We start from the raw sequence: 24,913 nt of genomic DNA on the forward strand, positions 1-24,913 counted from the left end.
GCAAGGCAGAGGTGTCAGATCTCATCTCAGAAAATTCCTCCTCTCAATCCCCTTCCATCAAAAATTATTTAACTACATATGTTCTGATGAATGACATGCACTGTTTGGAGCATATCCTTTTATATGTGGCTATATAAAAGGGTTCTCGCTCAGAACCAGTCACAATGGCTGTCTGCATTCCAATGTCAAATTTTATTTTTATCATTAAGAATATATATGCTTACATTTCTTTCATTTCAAAGGTTTAATATTTTCTTTTATGGATAGCATCTTTTAACTAGACCTTTTAAACTGGTTTACTCTATGCAAATTATTGTGAGAATTAGTATTACTAACACTTCACAGTCTATATGTCCTTAGAAGCCCAGCAACACTACTTGTATTAAAAGCTACCCAAGGACACCTGCATAGAAGGGACAATTAATGCTAGGTGTTCCCTATAACTATTCTGACTGCCTGCAGAAAAACATAAGATGCAGCTCTTCATTGTATTTGTAAATACTGGGGTCCATGTAATTATCCATACCACCACAGAATCATCTAATTATTTAGATTGGAAAAGACCTGTAAGATCTTCAACTCCAACCATGAACCTAACACAGCCAAGCCTAGCACTAAAACATGTCCCCAAGTGCCACATCTACACATCTTTTAAATGTCTCCAGGGATGGAGACTCCACCATATCCCTGGGCAGCCTGTTCCAGTGCTGGACAACTTTTTCTGCGAAGAAGTTTTATCTAATAAACAATCTAAGCCTCTCCTAGCCCAACTTGAGGCCATTTCCTCTTGTCCTGTCACTTGTTACCTGGGAGAAAAGACCAATACCCACCTCTCTCCAGTGAGAGAGAGTGATAAGGTCCCCCCCAGCTTCATTCTTTCAGACTAAACAACCCCAGCTCCCTCAGCTGCTCCTCATCAGACTTGTGCTCAAGATCCTTCCCCAGCTCCACTTCCCTTCTCTGGACCCCTTCCAGCACCTCAATGTCTTTCTTCTTGTGAGGGATCCAAAATTCAACACAGGATTTGAGGTGTGGCCTCACCAGTGCCAGGGGATGATCACTGCCCTGTCCTGCTGGCCACACTATTGATGATACAGGCCAGGGTGCCACTGGCCTTCCTGGACACCTTCAAGCAAAACCATATCAAAAAAAGGGGCAACCACAGTAACTAGACATTTGATGTGTTGGTCAGTTGCACAACTGAATAAGCAAATCCCTAGGAATGACAACAAATTACTATCAGGGTTTAACACAGACTGCTGTCAGCTCAAATAGCAGAGGTCTTAAAATGCCTAGAAAGACTGCTTAAGCTTCTAGGTCCTGTGCTTGCTATAGATGATTTGGACAAGAATATCAACAGAAACAGAAAATTCATAACAAAAGCAAGCCTTCAAGCATGGATCCTCTAACAGAAACCATAACTAAGCAGAAAAACACAAAAAATTTATATGTTTTGCTTTTAAAACTAGCAAAATATTTACCTTGTTTTTCTCATGGCAGGAAGTCTGAATGCCTGCTTGAAAAAACTTCTGCAGACCTAGCCACACTGGGTGCCACACTGCTACATCTACTTTAGGCTGTCATTTTCCATGTTCTACAGAATCACAGAATATCCTGCATTGAAAGGGACCCATAAGGATCATCAGTCCATCTCCTGGCCCTGCACAGGACCCCCCAGAAATCACACCATGTGCTTGACTATTGTTCAAATGCTTCTTGAACTCTGTCAAGCTGATGCTGTGACCACTTCACTGGGGAGCCTGTTCCAGTGCCCAACCACCCTTTGGGTGAAGAACCTTTTACTGATATCCAACATAAACCTCCTCTGACACAACTTCAGGCCATTCCCTCAGGTCCTGTCACTGGTCAGCAGAGAGATCAGTGTCTGCCACTTCTCTTTCCCTCATGAGGTATTTGCAGACTGCAATGAGTTCTCCCCTCAGTCTCCTCCAGGCTGAACAGACCAAGTGACCTCAGTCACTCTTCTAATTGTTTCTTAACAATTTTGGATTTATGTATGAAGTGAGAACCACATCTTAGTATTAGATTTTTGGAACTTACCCTGGCAATTCTCATAATGGCCTTTATTAGAACTTTATTCTCTATATGAACCAATCAGTGACTGGTAAATCATGCAAGTACCTCAGCTTTTAATAAAGACATGGCATTTAATTAAAAAGTAGCTTGACTGCTTCTCTATTTCCAGAATTACAAAAATCAATAGTATACATAAAATTCAACACATGCAAACGAAAAACTTCTCAGACCTAAGCTTCCTCTCTGCTTACCCTGAACAAGTCTCCCTGAGGTAGGTTTCCCCCCATTTGAATCACCTTTTACAGCTGTTTGCCAATTTAAGATGAACAGTCAGTGTTTCCAGGTCCAAGTTGCTCCATTTAATCCAAAGCATTAACTCAGATTCCCTGACGTGGGAAGCAGAGCTATGCTGACATGCCTGTGGGTATCTGATATCCAGCTACCAGAAGCTGTTAATGCCAGGAGACACAAAACATGAACAAACAGGCTGGTAACAAGAATTCTCCTTGAGAAAGAGCAGCAGATGCTGACAGTTTTCAGCTTTTAGTAAAGTAACTAAAACATTTAGAGTACTTAGCATTCTTCTCTTAAGAGCATAGACCAGAAGAGAGCAACAGTCCTCATTAGGCCGCAAGAAAAACAGGACCTACAGAATGAGTCAGAAGAAATCAAGCCATTACTACCAGATATTTGTTTAGATTTGGAGCATCCTACCTTGTGAAGGGAAAGGCCCTCAGTCTGTGTTAGCTCTCCACTGCAGGAAATGCTCACCATACAAAAAACAGTATTTAGGAAAAGAAAACCTAAGCAGGATTAGATAATTACAAACAGAGACAAGCAAGTTAGGCAGCTTTGAGTCACAGCTGTTGTCAAGCTACAAAATCTGCTTTTTGCGGGATTCTGCCAATAATCACAGACAGTAAATGTGTCCATTTGCCTGTCTTCTATCCTTACCAAGGAGGAAACAGACACCACAATTCTATTCTTTTTTTAAACCCCTGGAATGGCTTCAAGTCCATAAAGGAATTCTGCACAAGTTATTTGAAATTCACAGACCAGATCAACTTTAGAAATTTGCTGAAGAAGCAATGTCCGTTAGCAACAGAATTTCTTCCTGTGCAAAGCTCCTACATGGATGAGGATCACAGTTTAGACAATTATACCAGCAACAAAAGGATTCTACAATGGTACCTGATCTGAGGACACTACTACATACTACATTTGAAAATGCCCTTTTCTCCGTATAAACCAAACTAAAACTAAGAGGGTTTACAGCTATATCCAGCAGGTAGATTACTTTCACTCCAGGTTCAGCCTCAGTTTAAAAGATAGTCTCATTGTTCTGAAATAGAGACTTCCAGAAATACAAGGATGCTTTCTACATGCAAACAGATGCTTAGACTCACATTCCCAGTGAGAGTTGCCCCAGATGGACCCACCAAGTCCAAGTCAGGGCTTGGAGCTACAGCAGTCCCATGTGATACAAGCAAAGTATTTCAGAAAAAGCTATTTCAGGGTAAGATGAAGTCAACTATATGCTTCAAAGCTTTTATTGTAAAAATGTTTATAAAACCCATCCCTTATTGAGAGCTATTGAAAACAGATGAACAATAAAAATGCTTATGCAGGAAAAATAAAAAGCTTGGAAAAAGGCACTTTTATTTCTTATGCTCCATAAATCCAATCATTAGAGATGTACTCTACATGCGACAAACCTCCATTTCCAAAACCCTGGAATGGTCCTTCATAGTCCAATGCAAATTCATGAAGCTTCAATTAATTTTGTCATTATGAGAGGAGTACATCACACAAGTAGGTTAATACATTGTCACTCAGCAAGGTTGCACTACTGCAATGGGGCTGGAAAAGCAGCTTTATCTAACAGTCTGCCCATTATATTAAAAGGCTAAAAGAAAAGGGTTTGTTCAGACTGGAAAAAAGAATGCTCTGAGTGACCTAGGGGTGGCATTTCAGTACTTGTAGGGAGCCTACAGGAAAGATGAAGAGGAATTTTTACAAAGGCATATAGTGACAGGACATGGGGGGATGGTTTCAAACTGAGAGTAGGTTTGATATTAGGAAGAAATTCTTTCCTGTAGGGGTGGTAAGGTTGCCCAGAGAAGTTGTGGATGCCCCACTCGTGGAAGTGCTCAAGGCCAGGTTAGATGGAGCTGTGAGCAATGTGGTCTAGTGAAAGGTGTCCCTCTTCATGGCAGGGGGGTTGGAACTAGATGATCTTTAAGGTCCCTTCCAACTCACGCCATTCTGTGACTAAATAGCAAGGAAAGAACAGACTCACTCTGTGTAATGAAGCGTCTCATATTGCTGCTGCTCCAAGGCTCAACCACAAGGTGTCAGAAACAAATGTTTTTAGCCAAACTATAGTGATGAATGATCACAATTTGCAGGATTTCATTTTTAAACACAATATGACTGCAGCTTTTCACTTCTCCTGACTACAGCAGTTAGTAGAATGGTAATATTTCAAATAAGGAGCAATGAAGACCTAACAAGGAAAGAGCACCCACTTATCTCTCATTCTTGCTGCAGAGTCCAGTCACACTCCTAAAATATACAATTCTAGCTTACAGAATTGTATATTCTGTGTATTAACTCTTCACATGACTGCATTAAACTATTCTTTGTTCCTAAGTCACTAAGGGTTACTGCAAAGTAGAGGACACCAGGCTACAGGGGTCTTATTCCAGCCAGTTCATGTATTTTAGGCTCTACACAAAGTGACTCCCAAGTGCATCTTTAGAGAAAGCAATTTTGCTCATACAGCCCTTTTCTTCCAATTCCTACTTCTGCCACTGTTGACAATTGCCATTGAGATTTCAGTTTGAATCCTGGGGGACACACAAATATACTGTGCAAACCCTGGATGCTCAGCCTGCAGAGATGATCATCACCTACACAAACAATACACAACATTTCTTAGGATAAAAGCAAAGTATTACTACTTAACTCCATGACATGAATACACCAGCACAACATGCAGAGTCCCTCTGCAGTGAGAACCCATTCAAAAAAGTACTGCTCTGAAGGAAAAACGCTCAGATGCCACATCACAGGAAGGCAAGCAGTCCCACAGCAGCACACTCACAGGTCAAGGACACATCTTGGGTTAGCAGAAAGTGTGCCAATGAATCCCAAGGACTCAATCACCATTTAAGTTTAGAATCAACCAAGAGTAAAAATGTTCAAGTCCAAATAGCATTTGTATATCACACATGTGCAAACAACATTTTAAGATGAAGGTAGTACTTTGCTATGGATGAAGCATAAAGTACTTCATAACAATTTATCTTATTGTCATTAAACATTCAAAGAAACAGCAATTCTAGTTTATTATGGCCAAATTCCCAGATTTAATTTTTTTTTCACACATCTGCTTAACCTAAAAATTGGACAGTTTAGACTGCAAGAAAACAGAAGGTTGAAAATGCAAACAACTTTGCCTTGAGGTGAGAGGACCTGCAAACTTGGTAGGTCACTTATCTTTACAACAACATAGGAGAGTTTCTGCCAAGACTGTAGATGCCCAGTTAGATGAGACAGCACAAGATTGTCCAGTATTTTACATCAGTTTCCTCCCTTAGAATATCTGTCCTTAGTAGGCTCCACTGTCATCTGCAACACTAACTAGCACAAGAAAATAATGACCATTTATTCAAAGTGGAACTGGGAGAAAATTCAGTCTACAAGTTTTTCTGCAGCTCCGGTACCTTCTTGAGAACTCACCTACAGATTATGGAGATTTGGGGGGAGAGAAGTAAAGGTTTCTCCCTTTTCAAGCTGATAAACCAGCTCTGAAACTCTAGCTTCATTTCCCCTCTGCTATTCTGGAATGAAGGAGCCTTGACCCAGTTCTGTCGCTAGATTTATGAGGAATGTGCAACACAGACCCAGTGGGCAGCAAGGCCCAGTTCTGTCACTCCTAAATTTTCCTTTACTTCAGAGGAGTTTGCTGGCTGTTATAATTTAGTTGGCCTTTCCTATTTCCTGTGCTTCTCACAGACAATAAACAGAAATATTCCAGACATTACTTTTTGTCTGGATACCAAGAAGCATTTTCAAAACAACACAAGCACTTGCAGTGCCCACTCTCCCATATTTCTCCTCAAAACCACACAGCAGGAGAGAAATACTTGTCTCAAGAGAAAACCATGCCATTAGGCAAAGGAAGAATAACCTCTTAGCCACTTCATAATTTACTCAAAAGTGATTAGGAGGTGTAATGGAAAATTCTTCAGGATGTAAAAACTTCTGGCCAGTCTGAATGACACCAATGCAGAAAAAGTACTACCTGAGCTGCACAGATTCAAGCAGCAGTTGCCACCAACCATTTGCACATGGGAACATACCCAAGGCTTGACTGGCTTTGCATACAGTTACTGAACTATGGGGAACTGCTGTCAGATTTTACTAGAGGGCAGCAGGCTCTTGGATTTACTGACTGTAAGGATCAGAGAATCAGAGACAACTGATGTTGATCTCTCAGAACAGATTAAGGTGAATCCACACTAATCTTAGACTGGAGTCTGCTTTCAGCTGCAGAGAAACAATTCGAGAGGCAGCCCTTGAAGGAGCAATACCAGATTTGACCCAAAGTTACACACAAATTCCTTTGGAAGCTTCTGGATGGATTCCTTATCAGTTTTGTTTCCAACTTCATTCAAACATTCAAAGCCCTACCTGGAAAAATGGTAGCATCTTTATTACCAATCCTTAATTTTTTTCACCATAGTCACAGAGCTTCATATAGTAGTTCACACAACAAGATAGCACTGGAAGTAATTCAAGTGGCAAATCCTCTTTAAAATACTTTTGAAAGCCTTTGTGCCACTTATCTAAATGGTGTTCTCTCCATACAGTGTTCCCAAATCATAAATCCATTACCCTTCAGAATAAATCCTTGTGTAAGTGGCAAAGTAATGACAAAACATCAGATAGGAAGAGTTGTCCATTTACTCTTCACAACTGATGAAATCTCTACAGAGAAGTTCTCTTATGTCAAGTGAAAAGAGTCAATCTTCAAGAAGAAAAAAAAAGAAAGAGTGATACTCTTTCCAACTTCATTGGCAAGCACTGAAGGATCTACCTAATATGCCAAGACTTTGAGATGCCTTGGACTATTGCCAAACAGGAAAGATAATATTAAGCTACTGTACTTTTTACCTATTGCACAAGAGAAAGATCAAAATGCAAATTCAATCTTTTAGTAAATGAAAGACAGCAACAAATCTGTTGAAGTTCACCAAAGCTGTGACTGCACAGCTCCACTTTAGAGGAGTTACTCTGCCACTACTCAGATGCAGCATTATCAGGACTCAGCTGATGCAGTTCAGAAGATAGCCAGGATTTAATGGCTTTCCTGTATAACTAATGTGGCTAGACAGTCTCAAGGAAAGTACATTGCTCTGGGTTCCCCATCTCCTTAATACATTTCATTCTTCCATTACTTGTACTTGGTTTGTTGCATCTTTTTCTAAAGGCAAAAAAGTACATTGGACGGTCCTTATCTGCATATTGCATTTTAAATTTTAAAAAGTAACAAAAATACACTTCAATTCCTCAAATGAAATGTTTCAGGAAAAAGCCATCCTTTTTAGATCACAAAAGTCAATGCTGGTAACACAACACTGAAAATCATATTCTCAGCCTTAGCTCTTAAAAGCCATTTTACTAGAACCAGATTGAAAAACTCTTTGAGGATTCATATTGGAATTCTAGAGCTTAAAATGTTATAAATTCCATTAACCTAGCACATACACTAAGAAGAACTAGATGCTCAGAGAAGGTTGTGAATGGCATTAAAAAAAAAATACACTACACAGGTAAACAAAAACACCAAAGTATTAACAACACTGTATAGTATTAATATACAACATCTCCAATATTTGTACAGAAATTAAAATTAAGGACAATTCCCAAAAGTATTTTGTCATTCAGGTATTTCTATTCTTGTCATACATTTTTGATTTCTGCAAAGCTGTATTACTTTTTTGCAGTTCTGGTATCACTAACACAGGACTTCAGCTGTCTGGCAGGCAAATGCAAAGCCAACATGCAAGAATTAGCATATTAAGATTTTTTTTTTTTAAACTTTCCAACTTTCCACAGCTTCATAATGAAGGAGGTTTAAAAAAAAAAAACTATAAGTTCTTATTTTAAAAAATCCATTTTTAAAAAGCAGTAGCTCTTGTTCCAGAGGAAAGAGGCTCAGCTACACCACAAGATAAGGTTCTGTTCTCAAAACTGAAGCAAACTCAATTTTGACATTGCTGTAGAAGAGAATAGCAGAGAACACTGCATGTAATTCAATATTCCTCCACCATTTTCTATCATCCAAAGACATACCACATAGTTAAAACAAGGAACATCTAGTTCACTAGATGATTCACTAGTGCGACAGACTGGCCTATTACCCCTAGAGCATTCATTAATTTTATTAGTTTAAACTAATTTTCTGCTGGGTACCTGCTGAACATCTCTTGTATGGTTCAGCAAAAAACACAGACCTTCTCACAGCAGCTCCACCTCTTTGTACTTTCAGCCATAAGACTCTAGAATATATAGTTGAGTTTGCACTTGTTTGTTTTTTTGGTTTTTTTTCCTGAAACCTCCTGTGGTCAAATCAACAGAAAAGAAAGTTAAAGATCCTCACACTGGAGGAGCAAATGTTGTTACAATAAAATAAATGCTTCATCTTCAGCCTAGAGTATGTATGATTTGTAAAGTGAGCAAGAGCAGGTGGAACAATTTTATGAATCTTAGTTCTGACATCCACTGCTACCAGCTAAAGAGCAGACCCCAAATCCCCTACACCCCTAATTTATTCAAGTAGCAATGATCTGTATTGGCAACACACACCCAAACATACAAGGATAGAAAAGGGACAACAGCACTTCTTGCTCACAACGAGAATGTTTTTATAGAAAACTAAAGAACCTCAAAAAAGTAAAATCTCAAGCAGGTGAAATATAGCACCTGCAAGAACTATGACGAAGAAACTTTGCATACTTTCTACTCCTGTGGAGAGGTAAAACTCCACAGAGATGGAAGAAACTGCAAAAGGCTTATGGAACACTTAGAAAAAGGTGACTCTCGAAGTATCACAGAGCAGTATTGCACCATCACACAGGAAGTATCTGGAAAGCATTCTAAATCAAACAGGATTAGAAAGCAATGAAAACTGCAAGAATTCTTTGCATTTTCTCTTGAGGTCTCATGTTTCTCATCCTTCACTTCTCAAACTGCAACAGGTTAAAAACACAAAAAGTAAAAGTAGATTTGTCACAATGTCTAACTGTGGTCATGCTTCTTACTAGTTAAGGATTTGTGTGAAAGACTGAGCAACTTCAGCGACACCACCCTCTCCTCTACCCTACCCTTCCTTAGGCAGCATCCCTCATGAGGCCTACATTACTACATTCCAACAGGTGACCTTGATTTATCCCATTCATTACAGAGAATTTTTACACTACAACATGCTCACTGTCTCTGGAGAATGCAATTCACTTCAAGATTTCAGGAGGCATGACAAAGAACTCATCTTCTACAAAGCAGTTGCTTTTGGGTATGGGCCAGAAGACATGAGGGCTCTCCTCTCAGGGCTGTCCAGCAGCTGTGTGCCACCACTTTCAGTCCTTGGTAGATACCAAATTTGTTCAACTAAAAGCAAAACTTAGAAGAATGAGTTCTACTGATTTTACAGGGATTTTGTTCATACTTCATATCCATTAGCCAGCATCTGCAGAGTTAAAGTAAGGTTGTGTGATGATCCTTCTTCTCCCAAGTGCATAGTTAGAGACCTGGCCTTGGCTCGAAAATACCTCCTAAATCTACAGAATCCTTCACAATTTGTCTTATATTTTCTCAAAACCATGGATGGCTAGCATTAGAAACAAGGCTGTTACCAGTATGACTCAATTAGCAAAAAGCCCAAGCTCTGTGTCCTACCCTACCACATTTCCTTCAGTCAAGTGCCGATACCTCAATTAGGAAGAAAATTGAGGAAAACACAGGTAGGATTAATCAGTGCTTAAAAGGCACAAACAGACAAACCACACAACCACTGACAGGCAACTGCTGTGTGAAAGGCTCCTGTGTCTGACTAGACTTGTTCTGGTTTAGACTCTAATCCTGGGGAAGCTAAACTTCACTTTCTAGAAATGTTTTTGCTCATGTAGGGACTTAATGAAGAAATCCTACACTTCAGTGACAGACATGGCAAGGGGAAGGGCAGGGGGAGATCTTATCCACAGAAGGGCAAGAATTTATTTTCTGTAGAAAATGAGGCCTGGCAAAATGAAAGCTGGAAACCCAGAAAGGAACAAGTCGGCAACATTTACTGTGTCCTATTTCTGCTGCAAAATCCTCTGCTCAAAAAAAAAAAGTTAAGCACTAAGTTTGTTCAATTCCACTTCATTACCTGACACACACTATGGAAACATGAACCATTTTAAAGATGCTGGGCAGTCACCACAGTTCAGCTCTTGGAAAGACAAATGCAGCTTGCCATAATATGTACTTTTATGATGAGAAGCAAATTACCTCATTATCAAAGACCTAAATCAAAATAATATTTGAATCAATAAATTCCTGGATGACCAAACAGAAACTAACCATTCCCCTTATTCACAATTCCTGTGCTACATTTTGATAAACTGTAAGCCAATTTGCAGCTGGATAATTTCTCAGATACATGAAAGGCTCTCACATGGAGCCTTTTAAAAACAGTCAAAGCAGGAGAAATTAGTAATTGTTTGAGGGAGAGGAAGTGTCATATTCACCTTTGTTCCACTAGTTCCTGGCAAGAGAAATAAATACTCACTACAAGCATTTGTGTTTTTCCATAAAGACAACCATGCAGGGCAACAAAAGGTACACCCACAGGGGAGTAAAGAGCAATAATTTCCCAAGAGAAATGAAGACATAAGCAAAATATTCTGCTCATGCCTAACCGAGTGCCAAAGAAAACTTCAGACTGGACCATGCTGTCTAGTCCACACATACAAATGGAAAGAAAAACAGTTCCAAAAAGTCACCCCTAAAATCTTATTTTGGAGCATTTTAATTCATGCACTGTGGCTACAGATCTGATGCCACAGAACATTTAACCTTTCACCTTTCTAGAAAGTTACCCCCTCTCCCACACAGAACAAATGTTCAAGGAATAGATAACATTAACAGGTGAATCACCATACAGGTAGCTTTTTGGTACTAAAATCAAATGCAAATTCAACTGCCAAGTAACATCAGACATAGCAATACCCAAAACCTGCTGTACTGTACATAACTTTAGTATTAAATAGAAGGCTCTAAACTGAGAAGCATCTACTAGCATTTTAGAGGATTAAAAATTAACCATGTAATCTGGTAGTGATTGCTTTCAGAAGAAAATTTAAGACAATTGTATTTCATTTTTTCACTTAAGAAAAAAAAGCCATTTCTTCCAAACTTGAATATTAACCTTCCCTAACTTAAATGGGGGATTTAAATACTTTTTGATTCAATCCCAGAATACATGGAAAGAAGCAAATCTTTACACCAGTATAATAAGGATTACTGTCAAGTATTTTTGCCAGTCATGGCTACAGCAACTTGAAATGGCAGAAGTGATTTCTTCTGATTTATTCTTAATACAACTTTATTAAAGTAACAACTTTGTAGGAGAGCAAAAGAATGTCATCCTGGGCTAGCTGATCCTCCTGAAGCAAGCAAAACTCCACTAAAGAAGCTTCTATGAAAAGTACAGACCATTGCTGCTGCCAGAAACAGCAACAAAAAAACGCAGAGCCAGATTCTACCACCACAACTCTTAGGAGGATTCTTCTATTCTATCTGTTCTCTGCCAAAAGAAAGTGTAGTCATTGAGAAAGCACGAGTTTCTTTATCCAATGGAAATGAAGACTTTTAGAATTAATAATATAAGGTAAAAATAAATTATAGCTGAAAAACTCCAAACCAGCTGAAGACACAAGTTTACAGAGCACTGTTTAGGGATACTCAACTACTGTAATACAGCCTTCACACTTGCCAGAATTTGCTACAGCTGAACTCTATTGCCTCTGAAAGCCTGGTAGTAGCTTTTTTAAACGTAAGTAGAAGTACACGAGGATCAAGTTAGGGAACATTTAACCAAACTGGACAGACACAAATCCATGAGACCTAATGGAATGCACTGATAATGGCTGTGTGATCTGGCCAACCCCATGGCAAGGTCACCCGATTATTGCAGAAAGGTCATGGTGATCAAGAGAGCTTCCTGAGAAATGGACAAAAGCAAAACATGCCAGTCTGTAACACAGCTTGGAGGACAAGCTAGAGAGCCACAGGCTGGTCAGATTCACCTCAGTCAAGGAAAAGTGACAGAGCTTCATGGAAAACATTTCCAAGCCAAGGTGACTGGAGATCATTAGCACGGATTTTTAAGTGGAAGTCATGCTTGACCAAGCTGACAGACATTGATAAGGAAGCAACTGGCTCAGTGAACGAGGAAAATACATGAGTGGTTTATCCTAACTTGAGCAAGACTTCTCAACTTCTGTTTTCCATAGCACCTTCATAGACAAATGGATGAAGCACAGACTACCTAAGTGGACAGTGAGACCGAACTGAAAACTGACTAACCTTCCAGGCAGAAAGATACTTAGAGAGCTAAGACACTTTACTCTGGAAAAGAAGGGACTCAGACATAATCTTATCAATGTGTATAAAAACCTGGAAAGGAGAGAGAGTGGAGTAAAGACAACAGAATCTTCTCAGTGACAGCCAGGGAACAGACAAGAGGGAATGGTCACAAATATAAATACAAGCATTTGTATTTAAATATTAATGCTTTTTTTTTTCTTCTTTTAAAATCTCCAGATGACTGAGCACTGAAATAGGCTGCTCAGGGACATTATCATGTCTTCATCTTTGATGAGATGCTAAAAAATCTGACTGCAAAATATTGTGGGCAACCTCCTCTAGTTGGCTTCATTTTGAGCAGCAGGCTGGATTAGAGATCTCCAGAGGTGTCACTTTCAATCCTCAGTTTGTGTACTTCAGGCTCTATGGACATTAAGATATGGCCAAGAGGTGACTGGAAAATGTTGTAATTTTACTGCCTGTACAGACCTCCACTGCCAGTCTAGCATTCCATAACAAGAAAAATTCCCCAGCAGGAGGCTCTGGAGTAAGAGCATGATGTTTTCAAAATGTGCTAAAAACAGATGAGGACTTTCAGGTTTATTTGCTACAAAAAAGTACAATAATACATGCAACTGAGGAGGAAGGTCAGCTACAGATGTTCTTGACACACAGGAGCATACAGTTAGCTTCAACTTAATGCTAGCATGGCTAACTAGAATTGAAATCCTCCTGCTACAGGCTTTTTATATACCTCTTTTAGTATAACCTGAAGTTTCAAAAGTTCTAAAAGCTCAAGTTGTAATTGTATATCAACAATTTTCACCATATATTTCAGCAATAGCTTATTGTTTTCATTAGCTTATTTTAAAAAATAATTAGTATGCAAGGCCACAGCTGGACTACTGCATCCAGTTCTGGGGACCACAGCACAGGAAAGACATGGACCTGTTGGAACAGGTCCAGAGGAGGACCACAAAAATGACCAGGGTGCTGGAGCACATCTTCTATTAGGACAGGCTGAGAAAGTTGGGGTTGTTCAGCCTGGAGAAGAAGAGACTCCTGTAAGACCTTATTGCAACCTTTCAACACTTAAAGAGGACTTATAAGATAGGGAAAGACTTTCCAGTAGGGCCTGCTGCAATAGCACAAGGGGTATTGGTTTTAAACGAAAAATTTAGACAAGATGTAAGGAAATACTATTTTACAATGAGGGTGGTGAAATACTGGAACAGGTTGCCCATCTAGGTGGTGGATACCCCATCCCTGGAAACATAAATAGTCTGGTTGGAAGGGGCTGTGATAAACATGATCTCATTGAAGGTGTCCCTGCTCATTGCAGGGGGATTGGACTAGATAACATTTAAAAGGTCCAATCTAAACTACAATTCCATGTTGATGCCACAACCAACTGCCTTATAAAGTGTCAAAGAAAAAGCAAACAAACATGGAATAAAAATATTTTACTAGGTACTACAGAAAAACCCCAAAAACATCTGTTGAGAGCATCTTTGGGTGACCAGCTGTTGCCCTTTGCCTTGCCCTCCAGTGATGAACAAGATCAACTACTGACATCATTGCATTAGTGACAAAACAATGTAAGAGCCATGAGCACCATAAGAAACTCTCAAAAAAGTGCACTTTGTCTTCATCAGTTCCCACAATAGCATCACTATCTCTCAAGGATAAAATTTAAGCAAAATACTCACATTAAGTAATTATTACACCATTTAAGAAAAATTTCCAAGTTTCTCTACTCCATGCAGCACGTACACAGAAAGAGGATTATGTGCAATTTGGCAACAAAATATCTGATCCTTAAATAGATGGTGTGCTTCTCCACAATGCATGCAGTCATACAAGCAATGAAAGAGGGACTCCTCGCTAATTGACAAGATTACACTTGCCATGTGACAACTGGACTTGATACAAATTCTCCCTTTACTGTGAAACCAGGTTGGGTGACTCTTTATCAAAAGAGGTTCCTCCTAGTTAACTATTACTGATGTTATGCCAGTGTTTTTGGAGTCCCTTTTCTTTCTTTAAAAAAAAAAAAAAAAACAAACAACTGAACAAAAAGACAGCAAGACCTCATAACAGCTCCTTTTATAATATCATCTACAAATTTCATTTGGTTTTCTTTTTATAGAACAAAGAAGGTAATTGAGGAAGATATACTTTTTAAAATAGACTCACCAAAAAGCATATTAAAACACCTTCCTCCAAGCTAATATACTGCTTGAAAAGACTTCAGTATAGCATTACTGCAGCTATTATACACATTTGTACACAACTCCTGAGAAAGAAAAGTGCCATGTGATTTCAGATGTTGATTTGACAAATTTATATATTGCAGACAGGAATTTCCTGATTCAAAACATGGGCATGAAAAAGAGCTTCCTGTTGCTCACTTTACTCCAAGAAGGAGTAAAAAGGGTGAAAAACCCTCAAAAAACAACAATTTTCCCCCATTTACTTGTTTAAGGCAGAGCTCACAAAAGTGTATAGGATGAAGAGACAAATTACTTTTGTTGAGTTTGGATACTGGCACAGAGTTGGAACCTTTCCCTTTAATATCTATTTGGACACAGCCAACTCAAGCATAACATCAAGATGGTAACACCTCCTTCATACTGCAGCTCCTTTAAGGAGATCACACATAAACCTGTCCTCAGTGCCATGTCTGTGCTAGAAGGGACACAAGTAGATTCGGAACTAAAATTAGGGGTTTGATCAGACAGAACTAACAGCTGTTTCCCCTCAAGGTCAGCTACAACACTATGAGTTCTCAACCTAAATGCTACTTGAATAATGAAGTCCTGCAGCTCCAATCCCAAGCTGCACACCTATACACATAGAAAATGTTGCATATTTCTTCTTCTCATCAAGAAGGAATATATTTTACTGGCAGCCCACCACCTGTTTTTCAGCTTTTGAAGGTCTCAACTGCTTAATGAAACAGTTGTCCTAATTTAGCAAAGCACATGTCCTTTATTAAAAGATAGGGCATAGCTAAGTATGAAACAAAGAGCAGAAATAAACCACTTGTGCATTTCAGCCTTCAAATGTCATCCACTGCCTGCTGCCAATCAATTCCTAACACAAACAAGATCCACGAAGGAGCAAACCAATTCCTAGTTAGGAATTGTTCACAGAGGTAAGGAATCTTGCAGTGGCCAAAGGACTGAAACCACCAGAAAACTAAGTTTGCTGAGGAGTTTTTTGGGGTTAGCGGTTTGGATTTAAAACCACTCACCCAAGTCTGAATGCATGTTGATTTTTCTTTTTCCCCCATGAGGAATGATATAATATCAATGTCAGTTTGGATATTATGAAGTCTGGATTGGTAGAAGGATGTTCAAATTCAGTTTAGAAAAGTTACCAAAGCAGTGTCCTTCCATGCCTTCTCCTTCCATGGGAAGTGAGTAAAAAAAGGATGAGGATGTGCAAGTCCTGGGCTCCTACTACCTTAGCTAAGAATGCTGGAAGCTTTCCATGTCACACATCCCAGCTTCAAAGTCTATTCAGACCTCTGACTGGCATCCAGTTAATTTTTTTTTAAATGTACAGAAGAGCATCCAGGTAATCTTGCACCATGCAAAGCTCCATCCAAGTCAAAGATAATTCCCTAGAGCACAGTTAGTTAGCTTATATCTATTAGCAAAATAGTAAAATTATTATTAATAAAACAATAAAATAAGAGACCCTCCCATCTCCCAAGAATATTTTATGAAAGAATAACATTTTATGAAATAACATGGATGTTAGTCACTAACTTACTTTCTAAAAAGCTATTTATAAAATTAGCAACTTTTTAAAGCCTCAGTCTCCCACAAATCTGTAGGTGTGTGCATGTGTATAAACACACATGCTTGAATCACATACAGGCTGTTCGTTTTTTTTAGAAAAGAAAATTCTGTTTTATGAGAAACTGACAGCAGCACAGCAGCTCTCCTAAGTGCTGTGTCTGACCCTCCTCCTGCCCCTGCCATGTGATCTACAAAACAACATGCAACATAAGCACTGAGCTCAGACCAAATTTACTTTTTGGAGACAAACTGAGTAAACACACACACAAAATCATTTTGCATTGCTCAGTTGACAGTTACATAAAAAAATGAACATCATAAGCAGCATTTTTGAAGATTACTTTCAGTTAACAGCAGTTGGCCGTTGTCAGAGTGCCAATTCACTCAAAAAAAAAAAAAACAAAAAAAACCAATTCTGCTTGAAGGATTGACATTTGGAATATTGCTACACTTCTAGTGCCAACTTTGCTGTTAAGAGACAAGTGTCATCCCTCTGAAGGTAGAAAAATGAAATCAGGCCACAAGTAAATTGCAAGAACTGACATAGAAAAAGTACCAAAAGGCAGAATACAATCACATAAGCAAGTGTGCACACAAAAAGCACCATTGAGTAGCACCATAATATTTACAGTAGTCCCATAGAGGTTGTTAAGGTTCAAAAAAAAAGCCAACAAACCAACAACAAAATAAACCCACAAAAAACAAAATACCCTCCCCCCCAAAAAAAGACTTCTGTGAGAGCAGAGAGATGCTTTAACTCAGCAGAACAGTAAAGTAAGACAGCACTAAGTGTGATATACTAAACTTCATATTTAATACATCAAATAGGAATGTATAAATGCAATTCAGACATCAAAACAAAGTGAGGAGAAAAATGCACAGACTAGAGCCTTTTAGCACCCAACTTGACAAGACTCTTTACTTGACTCTGGGAACTGCATGGGGTAGAAAAAAATAAATACCAGGATGAAAACCTGTCCCTGCTGCTGAAGATACAGTGCATAGGGAAGATACCTCAGGGGGTGTCACAATTTTGTAATTAAATAATGTAGTAAAAGCTAATTTATTGCCTTTCCCACCCCCCTGCCCTCATTAAAATTTCCTGTGGGACTTCACAGATTCTAAACACCCACTTAAATAATTGGTAAATTATTATGATTCAACTCGTTTAAACAAAATAGTGCAAAACTACCATGGTATACTGTTTTTCACAGCGACATAAGCACTGCATGCAAAGTAAATCCAGCAACATTTTGTGCAGTAACAAATCCTAGCATATGCAAAAATCTATACAACCTGAATGCCAGAACTTTTGGATTAAAAAGATTTCCATACACAACATCAGGTGTGTCAGAACACCTACCATCACTGAATTAGCAGAGATCTAGTCTGAAATGAAAGAGCATTCACAAGGAGTTCGTGTCCAACAGCACCTTCCAAAAAAAGTGCAAGTCTGAAAGCCTGTAGGTCTATAATGCAGACCTTAACCATGTTCCCCAGGTGAAGGAAGAGATTTGAGAGGGTAACATACTCCAAAATGAACACAGACTGACCCATTTCTCCACAGGGCTACATGCTGGTAATTCCTAGAAAGTTTTAGCTACTGTAGACCAGGTCACACATTATAACTAAAGCCAACTTTGTGGAACCATGTAGCTTATGCCTTGTAGCTACTGCATCTCATGACAAAGGCAGGTTTCTGTGCTGGTGCTTACTTTAGCAGAACACTGGGAACTACACAGGAATTCTCCCTCCAAGTGGTTTGTGAATAGAAAACACCAAAACTAAAAGTCTGGAGAAGGAACATTTTCAAACTAAGAACTGAGTGAAAGTTATTCTTAAAAAGTTTGCATTAAAGTCTTCCCAAATTAAATATTCAGATTCAAAAGTAAAAATAAATAAAATCAGTTTGTCAAAAAGGCATTTGGTTCAGAAAGGATGTTGATTTCCTTGTCTAAGGTGTTGTTTTATCTGTTTCTCCCACAGTTTCATCAATTTTTCCCTTGCCATCCTCTGTTCTCTACATAGGCTCCTGTGTTGCATCAAGTCTTTCAGGATACATTTTAGCTGATCAGCTGGAGCTGCTGCACATTGTCACCAATCCTCTCTAGACTTTCTCCTTCTGGAAGGAGAAAGTGCAGGAGATGCCAAAAGAAAGTTTTATCCACAATTCTGGACAGTTGATGTTTTAAAAAGACATTCCCTCATGTGGCCTGAGCATCAGTATTATCAAAATTTTGTACCATTATTTAGCTCCTCTCAAATTTGACTGGCTCTCAGGTGTCAGTTTAATGAAGAAGTCACTTGTGAAGTAGACAAGTGTTGAAAAGTTAGTTATTTTGCAAAGCACAATTTCACCTCAATGCTGTCAGAGACTGAAATGTTATAATTCATGGCTTAAACATCTTCATGAAGGACTTTTTCCTATTATAGCAAAACTGTATTACAAAAGCTACAGAGAAGACCACTACACCCTGAACAGGCCTTCTGACTGAGGCTCTGGACTGCTCACTGATGAAGATAAGATAAAGTAAACTCAGGTCAGGGAGAGAAGAATACTTCCACAGAGGGATCACTCTTTTTCTACTTCTTTCCTCTTCCTCTTTGCCTCTTTTACTATCAAATTATATCAAGTTTTTTGGCACCAACATCTAACCTTGTTTGCTTTTAATCTTTTTTGGGGGGTACATTTTGAACCTTTCTGGGTTCAATCCATTTTATTCACAGAGATTTAGCTTTCCTTGCTCCCCTGTGTTTAAACCAGTTCATAACAAATGCCACAGCTTCCTTTCATACCTGAGAACACAAATTATTCCTCCAACTCATGCCACAAAGCCAATTCCCTTATATTACAGAAGCCTGCAGTTTTAAAGTCTTCCCATGAGGATGGTAAGAGGGACAGCACCCAGTTCAACTTTTCCCAAAGGTTCCATGCCAACAGCTGGCACAACAGTCAGCACCCATCCAGCCCAGAAGTTATCCTGGGCAGAAGCATCACAGCACAGAGTGCAGCAAAGCACAAAGAAACATTGCCAAGGTGTCTGTGTGATCAACTTGGCAATAGTTAAAGAGCAACCTCCTCAATTCAGCCCCTCTTCTGTGGTCATGTGTAGTGTCTTGTTTGGCCAGCTGAAACAGCATTACATTGCAAGAGAGGTCCTTAAGCAAAACACCTGACTTTCAAAAAAGAAACTCACAAGAAACACAAGAAAAGGCTGCTCCATCCACTATCAGACACAAGGCCTCCTCTTATTTAAAAACCAAGCAAAGAGCTAAATGAGTGAGAGAAAGTTGAATGATTTATCCTCATGGCAAGAGGGTGAAGAACAGCAGTAAGACTCTCGCTGAGGTAACTGATGATTTCCACTGCATAGGCAAAAGCCCTACAAGTCCTGCTCCATGATAAAGTGGATTTCTTGTTCCAGTGATCTATTAGCATCAGTAGCACTATTCAAACACAACTGCTGGAACACATTCAGAAGGACTCATTGCAAGCTTTAACACTTCAGTCTGAATCGACTGCACACTACAAGTCTGAAATCTCAAGCTCCATATATTTTTCAGGTGAACAGATTTCCAGGAACAATCTGCCTCATAAAAAGTATTTTAAAAGTCAAAATGAAAACTAGGGAAGTAAACTTGTATTTAATATTTTACATTTAAAAAGAGATAAATTCCTGTAAACAATGTTTTGTTTATGTATTACTATATTGTTATAATTTTTAATGAGTGTTGTGTTCATATCCCTGCTGCATGACATTATGTTTCAGATAAGCAATTTTGTTTGCATTTAAGCTCCATTCAGAGCAAGTTTTAGCCTTACAAAATTAAACTAATGGAAAACAAATACATTTAAAAGTGCTGTCATTTATTCACCAGACTGTATACTAAATCAGACCCCTCAAACATCCGACTGTCTTGTGCATCTTAACATGACAATTGTAGATTCCAATAAAATCACATTCAATAAAGCCTTGGCCAACCAAATAAATAAAGGCAGTCCAGTGTGGTTTACGTGATCAGTCACAAACACTTAGCTGCCTGAGATTATTACATACACAGCAGAGTTGTGAATGTCAAAATAATGTTTATTACTGGTAAGTGTAACAATGTAGCGATCCATGTACCACCGAATTTCCTGGTCATAAAAGTTATGTCGTGTTTTAAAGGTGGCATTTTGAGCAAGAGTTATCCTTGCCCTAATGTATCTCTTCAGCTTTGAGATGAGAACCAATTTGGGCAAATTCCCAATGTTCTGCAGTTCCACAGCAGATAGGAAGGAAGGCTACGTGAAAAACCCCAACCATCTTAATAATTTGCAGCTGTCTTCCTGAAATCTCACCTACGAAATCAGTGAGCAGCAAATGAGAAAACAGCCTTCAAGAAGCTCAGCTAACAAAGGTACTTTTCTCCACCCCTAAAATGACACACCATAGTACAGCATCAGCCTACAAAGCCCCACAGGCTGAAAACTGTGTCCCACAGACCTAACCACAGACACCACTCCATGAAATTCCAAATGGATATTCAGGTTGCTTTTAAAGTACAGAGCAATTGGTGCTACCTCTCCACCTGGGAGCACAATCACATCCTATTAAAAGGCAACTTTTTACAGCAATTAAAACAGACCCATAGTCTGGGTGCCAGGAGGAGGCCAAAAGAGAAAGGCCTCCCTTTATTAGGTTTAGATTTGTTCTCCCTCTGTATCACTCAGGACAAAAAAGTAGCACAAGAGCTTCTCCAAGATTCTCAGTAACTGATGATGCATAGAAGTTACCAGGAAACACAGATCTAGGAGGCATACTAATGTGGAAGTTTGCTCATGGGTTTTGGGGATTTTTTCAATTTATTTTATCGTTAAACCACTATTCTACCTACTTCTCAACACAGTTAATGATCTGTACTGCAAAGATTAATTTGCCACATGTAGTCTGCACTCCCAGGATCCAATCTCCACTGAATGGAGGAGATGGGTGAACTAATTAAGAACACCCTGGTAGCACTAATCCTCCTCTTCCTCACGGTGCCTGTAAGGCAGTTCTGGAACAGTGAAGATCTCCTTCCCTTCACTGAGGGCTGCAAAAGACTCCATGTCAGTCACATTCCACCCCAAAAATTGTATATTTATTGAAGCAACAGTCCTCTGAACTCACAAGAAAGCTCAAGCATGCATCCATGCCTTGCTGCCATTGAGGCAAATGGCCCTCAGCAATGCGATTTGTTGCAACCAGAACTATCAAAAATTACCCTTTCAACTCTGGTGAAAAACTAAGATTTCCCCTTTCAGGAGGAATCCAAAGAGGCTTTGATTGCAACTTCCAGGTTCACCCCATTTATGCAGGAGTTATTCTAGTGATGGTATTAATTGACTGAAACCCCACAACATGAAGAATATCTTTAGCTTAAAGTATCTGACTTCATCAGCTCTCCAGAAAGCAGACCTCATTTGGCAATCAATGAAAGGAACTGCAGAATCTGCTCTAGAAGTGGCGTCTTTCCCCTTTCCTTTACACAATCTCCATGCATATTTTGGATGGGAGAGGTGTATTCTTTGGCAGCTGCCATCTGAACTCCCAAAGAACGGAGCAGACCACAAGATCATCTCCCTCGCTCCACCTCCAAACCCTCAACAGCAACAAAAAAGGGGGTGGTGGTGATCCTATGCGATTGCCTGGTATGCCAAGGAGAAGACATTTACCCTACAGAGTTGCCTAAATACTTGGAGGGCAATATATATACAAGACAGCTAAAAGTTAAAGAAAGCTTAAAACTAGCTGGCAGGAAGACAAACTTTCTGTACTTGCCATTGGTTTGCCTGACACCAGCTGACTGTTCCAGTAGTCCTTCACACCAGAAGCAAAGCAGCTGAAATTCATCCCTGATGCAACTCCAGCGAGACTAATAGGTTTCCACAAGAACGAATCAGGCCCTGTATATCTAAAACCAAACCCACTAAAGTTTCACTGAAGCGAAATTGCAGGAGTACAATCTATGGATAACAGCTGGAGAACATTAACTCTCCCCCCAACCCTTGCCGGAGTTAATTTTTTTCTTTCTGTTCAGACAGGAAGCAGTCATATACCATACTGCATAATATAAGGATCCTGGGATATAAAGACGAGTAGAAAAGGATTACAAAGAGCGCTGTACAAGTTTTTAGCAAAGTTAACGCTGCCATAACCTCCGAGCTGCCTTCGAACAGCAAGCCGCGCCGCTGCCCCGACACCGTGAGCTGAGACAGCACTTAAACTGCTATCTAGCTTAAAAAAAAAAAAAATTTAAAAAAGGGTGTTTTAAAGGGTCACAGCACAGCGGGAGCCCAAGGATTGTGCCGTGGATCGGGGCGGGGGTCGTCCCGGCCGGAGAGAGGAGGATCCCGCCGCGGCGCCCCTCGCCCGGTCACCCCTCCCGGGCGGGACAAGCCCGCCGCTGCTCCAGCAGCCCCATGCCCGCCGCCCCAGCTCACCCTCGCTGCCGTACTGCTTGCCATTGTTCGCGCCCATCCTGCCGCCTTCATGCTCGCCGCCGCTTTCCCACGCCGCCGCTCAGCATCTCTGCCGCGGGGCGCCGAGCGGCCGCGGCTGACGGACTGCAGCCCTGGGGCAGTGCTGGGGGAAGAGCCCCCGAAAGTTTTCACGGCGACATGTCCAAAGCAGCCTTGCAACTTCCCCCGCGTCTTCTCGGGTGGCCGACACCCTCCCTTCCCCCCTCGAAAAGAAAAAAAAAAAAAAGAAAAAAAAAGAAAAAAAAAAGAAAAATACAGAAAAAACTTGAAAAGCGAAAGAATCAAAAATGCGATGTATCGGTGCGCCCTCCCCGCCCCGGTTTCCAGCCGGGGTGTCAAGGCAAGGAAGGCGGCTCCAGTTATAATCCACAAGCAGGACGGGCGGGACGGCCTCCGGGCGCTGCCTCCACCGCCCCGCGGCTGCCGCTGCGCTCCCCCGGTGCTTCAGCGCCGCTCCGCCTTCCTCCTCTTCCTCCTCCTCCTCCCCGCAGCCGTGCCGCTGCTGCCGCCTCCCCCGGGAGGCCGCCGACAGCCACTTGTTGCCCGGGGCGGGAGGAAAGGGAGCCTCCGCCGCAGACTTTTGTTAGCGGCAGGCGCCTCCTCCCGGCTCCAGAGCCGGCGGGCCGGGGGAGGGAGGGGATGGATGGGGATGGAGGAGGATGCAGCCCGGAGCCGGCCCCGGCCCTTAAAGACACAGCGCCCGGCACGGCGCTCCCCCGGCCGCTGTCCCCCTGCCTCCCCCGCTGTCCCAGCCCGCTGGACCACTGGAATTGGCAGGGATGGTGCCCTTCCCAAGAACAGCCCACCCAAACAACAGAATTGGGAAGCAAGGTTTTCACTACTGCGTGAGAGCCCACACCACCTCTGCCTGGCAAAAGGGGCTAGCTAACGAGATGCTGCCAGACTGGAGTGAGGATAAACTGCGTGTGACCAGGTTAATACCAAAACTGCCACACCCAAGAGGGTACTTGCTCCCAATGGGCTAGCTAAAAATAACTATTATATTTGCTCCACACAACTGTTACCCGGATTAAGTGGTAGTCGGGTCTTACCAAAGGCTTTTTGGGAAATAATCAGATGTAAAAGTGAAAAGGAAGGATGAAAGTTTGAGATTAGTGGAGACACTGGAGCAGGCAGTCCTGGCTTGGTGCTGGTTTCTCACCTCTGCCTCGGCCTGATGGTGCTGTCTCTCTGTCTGGTGAAGGTCAGGGTGTAACAAGCAGGGATCCACAGCCCAGGTGTGCAGAGCGCCTTGTGGCACCCATGTTAGCACAGGGAGCAGCACAGGTACATGTGACTATACCTGGAATGTGGGTTACACAGGTACCTGCAGGAAACGTGGGGGAAGAGGAGAACCCACACTTCCAAAGGAGGGCTGTCAGCTTGTAGACCACACAGCCTGGGGAGGGGCATGCCCAAAGCAATGCATGCTTGGGACTAGGACTTTTTAGGATTGGTTTCAGAGCTCTTGACTAGCATTTTGCAAGTACCTGTGGTTGGGTTTTATGTGTTGTATTGCTCATACTGGCCCTCAGCATAGAACTCACTGATTGCCAGGTCAACATGTCCTTGTTAAAAAGACAAAAGCACTTTAATTCTGATTTGATTTAAACCATGAGTTGAGCAGTTTTCCCTGCACCACCCTATGATCTTACATATGAAAAAGCCTGTCTTCCTAGACATATCATAACACCCACAAGACAATTACTGCATGTACAGATCATTCTGAGTGAATTATATCTTTGTCTACTTGTACAAATGGCATATGAAACTACAGAAGCATCAATACCAACATGAATACAGAAAAGGTGTCTACAGCCTGAAGTTTTGGGGATGGGGGTTAATTAAAAAGGGTATTTTCATTAAGAGGTGTGCTAATTACCGGAAGCTGAAATGGGTACCAGCAGCACAAATGACTGACAAG

General features: G+C 40.8%; 1 protein-coding gene across 1 annotated transcript in view; it reads right to left on the bottom strand.

The window, feature by feature from the left end:
- FBXL7 (F-box and leucine rich repeat protein 7) overlaps window positions 1-23,602 on the bottom strand; it is a 174,812-nt gene extending 151,210 nt beyond the window's left edge. Inside the window, exon 1 of the mRNA XM_085052122.1 lies at window positions 22,951-23,602. Within this exon, the coding sequence (XP_084908248.1) occupies window positions 22,951-22,987 (37 nt within the window). The 5' untranslated portion in view covers window positions 22,988-23,602. The remainder of the gene's footprint in view (window positions 1-22,950) is intronic.
- Window positions 23,603-24,913: the final 1,311 nt, after the last annotated feature.

This window comes from Lichenostomus cassidix, chromosome 2 (genome assembly GCF_008360975.1).
Source record: "Lichenostomus cassidix isolate B80296 chromosome 2, HeHo_3.0, whole genome shotgun sequence".
NCBI classification, from domain to species: Eukaryota; Metazoa; Chordata; class Aves; order Passeriformes; family Meliphagidae; genus Lichenostomus; species Lichenostomus cassidix.